At 27.5% G+C, this 10048-nt stretch overlaps 2 protein-coding genes across 2 annotated transcripts; one reads left to right on the top strand and one right to left on the bottom strand.

Annotated features, from left to right (window-relative positions):
• Positions 1–3594: 3594 nt before the first annotated feature.
• Positions 3595–4666, bottom strand: LOC136076041 (uncharacterized). The gene is made up of 2 exons (XM_065789505.1): positions 4610–4666; positions 3595–4554 (listed from the first exon to the last, which is right to left on the bottom strand). Exons 1-2 carry the CDS (start codon positions 4664–4666, stop codon positions 3595–3597), a joined length of 1017 nt encoding a protein of 338 aa, XP_065645577.1.
• A 4923-nt stretch (positions 4667–9589) lies between these two features.
• On the top strand, positions 9590–10024 carry LOC136076040 (52 kDa repressor of the inhibitor of the protein kinase-like). The gene has a single exon (XM_065789504.1). It carries the CDS (start codon positions 9590–9592, stop codon positions 10022–10024), a length of 435 nt encoding a protein of 144 aa, XP_065645576.1.
• The last annotated feature ends 24 nt before the right edge of the window (positions 10025–10048 follow it).

Below are 10048 nucleotides of genomic sequence, written 5' to 3'. Positions count from 1 at the left end.
TAAAAATGGGACCATTATGAAAAATTTCGAATTAAATTTAATAACAATTGAAAAATATCAAATATATTCAAAGTCGGTATACCCAGTTGGTTTGTGCAGCCCTTTTGCAGTAATTTACAGACCGGTCTGTAAATTATGCAATAATTTCAAAATGATGTACTATTTGATTCCATGGTTCCTTTATGCACATTTGTATGGTTTTATTATAATATAACCCAAAATTTTATTTTCTAAAACTAAGTAAATAAGTGAAAACCCTCAGCCTGTAAAATAGATGATTCTGGTAAATCTCGTCAGTTGAACAAAAAAATTTTGGGGTATTTTATTTTATTATATATATATATATATATATATATATGTAAATTATGTTAGTGTATTTTACAAATAGAGTGCTCAATTTTCTTAAAGAACAGAGCAATAATTAATTAGTAAAAAACACTTATCTAACTTTTATCTTCGGACTCGGAGTAAAAATCTGCCCCTGCCTATAATAACATTTCCAAAAAATGTATGCTATGTTTGCAAGAAAAATTTGAAATAATTACTCATTTGAATCAAGAAAATTTATTAAATAAAAAATCTGAATTAATTTCTAAATGTAGGCACGAAAATAAATACCTCTTAAAAAATTATAAAAACAAATGACCAAATTAAACTATCCCCATTCCAAAGAAAATTATTTCATAATTACTTTCTGTAACTTCCCGTTAACAAAAAAATATAGTAATTAAAAATTTTTTTATAATAATTTATAACTTCCTGTAAAATATTTTTTTCTATAAATTGAATTTTTTTTGAGATTTAGTAACTCTTCCTGATGATCCAGCGATGGTGAAACTCCGAGTCGAAGATAAAAGTTAGATAAGTGTTTTTTACTAATTATATATATATATATATATATATATATATATATATATATATATATATATATATATATATATATATATATATATACATGCATACATATATGCAAAGATACATTAATCATTCATTTATAAATAAATGATGATGTAGGTTAAGTTGTGTAAAATGACTTTAATGTTTTTTTATTTTATTGTTATTTGATTAAACTGTTATTTTGTGCTTAAGTAAAAATTGTAAATGAGAACTTATAAGAGAAAAACTGAAAAAAAGACTTTATCCAACAGCAGTGGTAATAGAGGCAGCAAACCATGTTATTGATGGAAAAGAAATATCGATTAGAGCATCAGCAAAAAAATATGGAATCCACTACTCAACTCTTTTTATTAATATGGGAATGCCGCTCCCTATTCCTGGTTATAAAAAGTCACACCAAGTTTTCAATTTAGAACAAGAAAAAGCTATTGCTTCATATATATCAGCAGCTTCTGATATTTATTTTGGATTATCACTTTATGAAGCACGAAAACTTGCATTTGAATGTGCTATAAAGTATAACCTTAATTTCCCAAAATCTTGGTTAAAATTTTCAATGGCTGGTCCTGACTGGATGAGAGGGTTTTTAAATCGACGTTCAGGATTGTCTATCAGAACTCTAGAAGCAACAAGTCTTGCACAAGCAACTAGTTTTAATCGTGCTAATGTAGGTGTATTTTTTCAAAAATTATCAGATGTTTTAGATAGAAATCATTTTTCTGCATCTAATATTTACAATGTTGATGAGACAGGTATCACCACTGTGCAAAAACCAAACAAGGTAATTGCTCGTAAAGGTATTAAGCAAGTTGGAGCATTAACATCTCAAGAACGGGGGACACTAGTGACAATGGTGTTAGCTGTAAATGCATATGGCAATAGTGTGCCTTCAATGTTTCTATTTCCGAGAAAGAAATTTTTTGATCACTTTATTTGTGATGAACCAAATGAATGCATTGGTGCTTTGAATGGGTTAGGGTGGATGAATGAAGAGTGCTTTGTTACTTACTTAAACCACTTTATTCAGCATGTCAAGCCTACAAAAGAAAGTCCTGTGCTATTAGTTTTAGACAACCGTTAGTCTCATTTATCTGTTCAATTAATAACATTGTGTAAAGATAATGGTATAGTTTTGCTTTCCTTCCCTCCTCATTACTCACATAAGTTGCAACCTCTAGATAGATCTGTATTCGGACCATTCAAAAAATGCGTAGCTAATGCACAAGACTCATGGATGAAACAATAGCCAGGAATTGCAAAAATAGCCTCACAGCATTCTCTTACACAACAAAACATAACATCTGGTTTTATTGTGGCAGGAATATTCCCATATGATAAGGATATATTCTCAGATGCAGATTTTGCTCCATCATTTGTTACTGATCGTCCAGCAACTCAATCTAAAGCAGGTATTGATATTAGTATATCAACTTCAATCTCAGATGCAATTCCATCTCTGACATTATTAGAATTTTCCCCAGAGAATGTAAGACCTCTGCCAAAAGCACAACCTAGGAAAGAAATACTCACTAGATCGAAGAGAAAGTATGCAGAAATTCTTACAGATACTCCAGTAAAACAGCGACTTATGGCTGAAAAAGAAGTTAGTTCTAAAAACAGAAAGCCTAATACTTCCACATCAACAATGAAAACGAAAAACATTAAAGGTGAATTAAAATGGAAATAATGTAATTTTTTGCATTAAAAAAATTGTTTTTTAAACAAAATGTTATTGTGTTTTTATATCCTAAAAACAGAAAAAAACAGAACTTAAATATCCTAAATACTCCTCTTCTCTTTTTTTAAACTAAATTGTTGCTTATTTGACCAAGAGAACCTTTATTTTTTCAAAAACAGTTTTTAGTTTACTAAACAAGTCAGGTATATGTGAAGTCTAGCATAATAAATGTATTGCAACTCAAGGAAAATACTACTTTCTTTTATTGTAGTTATAAAATTTTTGTTGCCAAATAGAAATTACAGATTGACTAGTAATTTTTCTGTGAACTCTACAAGGCTTATTCTTTTAAAGTAATGTGTTGCAACTTGCCCCGTTCACTGTTGCAACTTGCCCCGACGCGGGGTAAGTTGCAACATTTTTTTTTCATTTTTGCTTCACTATTGCGGAATAACTAAGTTTTATATTATATTTATTAATGTTGGATTAACATGTCACTAAGATCTATTTTATAACCCTGAAAAAAAAATTTCAAAAATATTAAAGTTTAAGGAGATAAATGCAGTTTTTTTAATTTTGTTGCAACTAGCCCCGGTCTCCCCTAATAATACAATACCAAATACATGACTAAATAATCAAATAACAACTTTGTTCAACCCAAAACTATATATAAATCCGCCAAATTCTCAATAACTATTACAGGACTTAATGTATAGAATAAGATAATTAGAAATGATATAAAATACTAAAAATTCTTGAACAGTTTAAACAAAAGCTAAAGTTATTACTTTTAAATAATAAACAAACAGAGAATTATTTTTAAATCTATCTATAAAAGTATTTTGTTTAAAAATTATCTATAAGAGCGTACTTTGTTTGTCTGGAAAGGTCTAAAGTCTCTAATTATATACATTATAGTCAATTATACAATGAAAAAGTAATTATATAGATTTACAGCATTTAACGGGTGATGCGAAAGTTATCGGACAAAATAAAAACGTCAATAAAGCATTTATCTTTTAATAAAAATATATTATTTCTTTATATGAAAAAACATCACCATCTGCAATTGATCTCAATTTTGCTCTGACGCCTTTAATATGCGACTGTAAATATTTTAAATCAATTTCTTGTAGTTTTAGTTTAATGCGATCAATCAAAACTTGCTCTGTTGAAGCTTGCCAATCTCCTTCGTAAACCTTCTGTGCCAAATGTCCCCAAAAATTTTCAATTGGTTGTGCTTGAGGCACATTTGGGGGATTGGATTCTTTATCAACGTAATAGACATATTGGTCCATCCAATTTAGAGATTCTTTAGAATAATGAGAACTTGCTAAATCTGGCCAAAATAAATAGTTAAAGTCTCCATGATACTTGTGAATAAATGGAAGAAGTCGTTTTTCTAAACATTTATTAATATAGATTGATGAATTGATCGCTACAGCCTTGGAAGTGCGAAACAATGGCTCGGACAATCCACGGTCAGATATGGCTATCCGCATTAATAATTTTTTTGGAAATTTCTCTTTTCCTATAAAATGAACACTTTCTGGGCATGTCTTTTTGTTGTTTGTGTAGTATCCAGAATTTCCAGGCATGTTGTCCCCTGCAAAACAAAAGTATTTTTCGTTATCGATGACTAGAAGCGATTTTGTGTCATGGAGTTGGTTAACTAGTTTCCTGCTTCTTTTCTTTGCTTTTATTTGTTGTTGTATAGTGTATTTTGGAGTCTTTTCACGTTTTCTATATTTAATATTCATTTTTTTTAACTGACGACCAATTGTCGATTGATATACACCGAATTTAATACCTATTTTTCTCTGACTGACCCCTTTTCGATTGTTGACAATTCTCGTTAATTCGGCTTTCTTTTCTCTAGTCCACGGTGTCGGACGACCAGTGTGCTTTCTATCAGAAAACGATTGAACAGTTTCAAGTCTTTTTAGGTTATCATATATTGTACTTCGAGCAAATCCTTCCTTTTCAAAATGATTTACGATTTTTTTTTTTTTTTTTAATATTAGGTTTATTTACAAAAAACAATTTTTGTCGCTTTCGAAAAGATTCTCGTTCAGCTGCATTTAACCTCATTTTAAATAATTGTGTTTCAAATAATAAAGTTTATATTTTATAGAACGTTTATGCCTACGCATAAAACCACAAAAACTAATTATTATGTTCAAATAATGAAATTAGGATTTGTCCGATAACTTCCGCATCACCCGTTATGTACACATGCATGTATATATGTATATATATACACGCACATGTTTGTATATGTATGCATATATACATACGTGTGTAGGTGCATGTATGTATGAGTGTATGTATATACGTATATACATATATATATATATATATATATATATATATATATATATATATATATATATATATATATATATATATATATATATATATATATATATATGTATGTATGTATGTATGTATGTATGTATGTATGTATGTATGTATATTTGTATGTGTATGTATATATAAATATATATATGTGTATATATATATATATATATATATATATATATATATATATATATATATATATATATATATATATATATATATATATATATATATATATATATATATATATATATATATATATATATATGAAGACCTCAGTGGAAAAACCGGCGTTGTCACATTTAAAAAGTATTGAGAAAGTATTTGTTGATCATTAATAAATGTCTTTATTTAAAGCAAAGAAAAAAATTTTTTGTATAAAAAATTATAAAATGTTTTGTTTTGAATAAATTTTAAATAAAATAATTATAATATAAATTTTTTTAAATTGCTTTGTTTCATTTGCTTTAAATAAAGACTTTTATTAATGATAAATAAATAGTTTCTTAATACTTTTTAAATGTGACAACGCCGGTTTTTCCACTGAGGTCTATATATATATATATATATATATATATATATATATATATATATATATATATATATATATATATATATATATATATATATATATATATATATATATATATATATATATATATATATATATATATATATATATATATATATATATATATATATATCAGGGGCGTGTCTAGGGGATGTCTGCTACGTCGCTGGACATACCCAAAATATGTATATATATATATATATATATATATATATATATATATATATATATATATGTATATATATATATATATATATATGTATATATATATATATATATATATATATACATATATATATATATATATATATATATATATATATATATATATATATATATATATATATATATATATATATATATATATATATATATATATATTTCACAACTTCAATATTTTGTTGAATAAATGTGATGCGTCGGTAGATAAAAGCAAACAGAGAGAATAATTATAAGAAACTAAAGCAATAATTAAGCAAACTATACAAGGTTAATTGTTCGAACGGATGGTAAGAAGTTATTAATCCGGGATAAGATTTAGATTTACGGTTTGGTATTTTATTATAGTGCTTGTCAAATTGAGAACGGTCTAAAGTTTTTTTAAAAATACGATTTATATAATTAAAAGGAGGTTGTTTTAATTTTTGACTTAAACAAATTAATAAGAAGCTTGAATGGACATATACTTTTTTTATTAAGTTATAAAGTGCTTCAATTTTTAAATATTTTCTTTTATTAATTTAAAAAAAAACAAAAGTTATTATTTCTTAGAGAACGAATTCCGGACTTCAATTATCAATTGCACCCTGAGTAAAGTTTTAGTCAAATTGTATTGATATTTATCATCAGGAGGAGAAGGCTATAATTAACAACAACCATATATTAAAATATATCAATGGATATCCCCAATAATTTTATACAAAGCTATGTATCTACTTGCATTTTGAACAAGATAAAAAGCAAGAAAGGATTTTAAACATTAAAAATTAAATTCGGACTTCATACACCCTGTTTGGTATATATTTATTAAACATTTCTTAAAGATAAAATATAGACAGATTAATTATTTGCTTAAAATGTCGACTAATTCTCAAGTTCAAATAGCTCTCCAAACACAATGTCAATCGGAGTTAGTTCATTGGAAAGAAAAATTGGAAAAAAATATAACTTGTTTTAAAGACAAGTATCCAAATATGAATCTTGTAAAAAATATTAGAGGTTTAGACACCTTTTTACCAAAGACTTTTTCAGATAAACATCGTGGCAATTTTATTTGTTTAAGGTAAAAACATTTATTTCGTTTTTGTGATTTTTTTTATTGTTAATCTTTCTTTTATTATTTTTAACCTTTCTAATTATTATTGTTAAGCTTTTTTTATTAAACGTTTATAAATTTATTTTTATATTAAATCCAATGTAGCAATAACAATACTGATCTAGTTTTCTTATAAAAATATTTTTTTATTGAAAATATGGCATTTGAAAAATATAATTGTATGACAATGTTTTTATGTTCACAGGTCTCAATCAACTAGAAACTGCCTGTACAGTTCTATCTCATTAGTCTTCACTGGGAATAATTCTGTATTAAATGATTTAAGATTATTGACATCAATCGAGCTTTTCTTAAATGCAGACTTCTACTAAAACCATCTAATTTTTCAAACTGTTTTTTGTAACAATAGAAATGTTTTTCCTTGTTTGAAAAACATTCTGCCGTTGTCAGTATCAAAAAGTTCTCTAGATACAAGAAAGGAAGGCAAAGAGTTAGTACAAGAAGAAGCTGTTCATAATTGCAATGATAAGAACTGGTCCTCTTTCCTTTGTGCTCCTGGATTATCAAGCATATGTGGAAAAAAAAATAGAATGTCTTTACCCAGATAATGGCCTTACTAAGTACAAACTATTATTTAGCCAAATTATTTATCCCCGTATGGCCTCTTTTGAAAATTGCGAGTCTATATATCTTCTTTTTTGTTGTGAAAGTTTTTCAAATGATTTTTCTGTTCCTTTTCAACGAAATCATTATGCTCCATTAGTACTAAAAAACAATTTGAAACGTAAAGCTTCCAATGAAAGTAGCAGGATGATACAGACTAAAATTACTTTTTTATAGCAAATCCAAAGATCATGATGACCTTAAGAAATCTATTTTAAAAAATAAATCTTCGCATCTTTGCAACCAATTACCAATGCCTAGTTTTAGTAAAGTAACTCAATGTATACCATTTTCCCTTCCTATAATTATGATATTGGTTATTTGGTTTTTAATTATGCTAGTTATTCCAGTGTTGCTAAAACTTTAATTAATTCTGACTTTCAACATTTAGTTCAATCTGTGCTTGTACCTTGTAAAACATTTACTTTTCCTAAAAATTCAAATGGACGTAGCTTTCAACTTGCATGGATAGATAAATTTCCATGGCTTACTTATTCAAAGATATTTGATGGCGCTTTCTGTTTACCATGTGTACTTTTTGGTCACAGTTTTCCTTCAGAATGTACTATAGTAGAAAGGCTGTTCAGTAAACCATTCAACTACTGGAACGATGCTTCTGCTCACTTTAAGAAACATGTATTTGGAAAAAATAATAGTAATCTAACCTGCAGAAACAAAGGATTGCATGTTAAAACTGCTGAAGTTTTGTTTTCTTTATCATCATTTTGGTCTTTTAAAACAAAGCCAATTGATATAACCTCTCAAAAAATAATTCAATCACAGATTTCTGAAAATTGTAGATTGTTGTTACCAATTATTGAAACAATTATTCTATGTGGGCACCTTGGTCTTCCTTTAAGATGTCATCGAGATAACTTTAAATTCCATCCTGGTAGAAGTGAATCTCCTAGTCCTACTGCAGGAAATTTCATAGAACTGCTTCATTTTCGTGTCAAAGCTGGCGATAAAGTTTTTGAAAACCATTTAAAATATCATCAAAAAAATGCATCTTATATATCAAATACATCTCAAAATGAGCTGATAAATTGTTGCGGAGAAGTAGTTACCGATAAAATAATAGAAGAAATCAAAAAGTCTCAATATTTTTCTATTAATGCTGATGAAGCTTCAGACAGTTCAAATAAAGAGCAGCTTTCTTTGGTTATTAGATTTGTTGATTCTAATTTAGACATAAAAGAAGAATTTGTTAAACTTATACATTGTTCAAATGGTGTTACTGGCGAAGGTTTATTTAGTTTATGTCTGTTCTTTGCTTGGATATTATAAATTGTAGGGGACAATCTTATGATGGTGCTGGAGCAATGGCTGGACATACTAAAGGGTTGCTGCTCGTATTTTAAATTTGAATGAAAAAGCTATTTTTAGTCATTGTTACAGACACAGACTTAATTTAGCTATATGTGCATCGTGCAATGTGCAGTCTATCAGGAATCTTTTAGCTCATGTAAAAGAGGTGTCATACTTTTTTAATCTTTCTCCAGCCAGGCAACAAAAATTAGAAGAGCATATTGATAAAATTACTCCATTAGCTTCCAAAAAGAAGTTAAAAGATGTTTGTAGAACACGTTGGATTGATAAAGTACATGGCATGGATACCTTTCATGAGCTTTTTATACCTGTGGTCTCCTGTCTTGAAGAAATGTCCTTAAATATCAATAAAACATTTAATCATACAACATCTACTTCTGCTTCCTCTTTACTGAAGTTATTAACAGGTTTTGATTTTATTGTTGCACTTTGTATAACAAGAAATGTTTTTGATATAACTCTTCCAATTACACGATTGTTGCAGGCAAAAAGTAATGACATTTATAATGGTTTGAATCTTATCCAGGCATTAAAAGATGCTGTGTCTTCTCTTAGAAATATAGTTGATGAACAACATCAAATATGCTATGAACAAGCATTAAAAATTGCATCAAAGATAAATGTTATAGAAGAAAAGCCTAGAACTTCATTTATTTAAAAAAACAGAGCTAATACTCCTTTTGAATCTGTCTCTCATTATTTTAAATTGGTTATCACTATTCCTTTGTTAGACCATCTGAGTACTGAGTTAGACACAAGGTTTAATGATACAACTTTAAAGTGTTATAAAGCACTTGCCTTAGTTCCTTCAAAAATGATTGCAGAAGATCAGTGTTCTAGTGACACTAATTGGAAAGATCATGTTATATCTTTCAGTGACTTTTATAAAATAGACTTACCAAATCCACTTGCTTTATTAGGTGAGCTTAAACTGTGGGAAGTATATTGGGTAAAGTTTAAAAATGAGCTTCCGTCTAATATTACTGAAACATTAAAAGCAATAAATTTTCCTGGATTTGAAAATATTAAAATTCGTCTGAAGTTACTTGCTACCTTACCCTTAACTTCATGTGAATGTGAGCGAACGTTTTCTTCACTTCGACGTCTAAAAGATTATAAAAGAAGCACAATGGTAGAGGACCGCCTAAATGGTTTAGCTTTAATGAATATTCACAAAGAGTTACCTAATGATGTTGAAAAAGTCATTAATAAGTTTGCTATAAATAATCGTTGGTTGTGTTTTAAATAAAATTTTAATAAAAGTATAATAATA

This window comes from Hydra vulgaris, chromosome 02 (assembly GCF_038396675.1).
Source record: "Hydra vulgaris chromosome 02, alternate assembly HydraT2T_AEP".
Taxonomy (NCBI): Eukaryota; Metazoa; Cnidaria; class Hydrozoa; order Anthoathecata; family Hydridae; genus Hydra; species Hydra vulgaris.
Note: the sequence above shows the minus strand (reverse complement) of the source record. Positions and strands in the feature narration are given on the sequence as shown.

What these genes read in the sequence shown, in the direction of transcription:
- LOC136076040 (XM_065789504.1), top strand. Translation starts at nt 9,590, where the DNA reads ATGATTGCAGAAGATCAGTGTTCTAGTGACACTAATTGGAAAGATCAT.
- LOC136076041 (XM_065789505.1), bottom strand. Translation starts at nt 4,666, where the DNA reads ATGAGGTTAAATGCAGCTGAACGAGAATCTTTTCGAAAGCGACAAAAA. An exon ending in AGCGACAAAAATTGTTTTTT is followed by an intron (nt 4,555 to 4,609) that starts GTAAATAAACCT and finishes CATTTTGAAAAG; the next exon opens with GAAGGATTTGCTCGAAGTAC.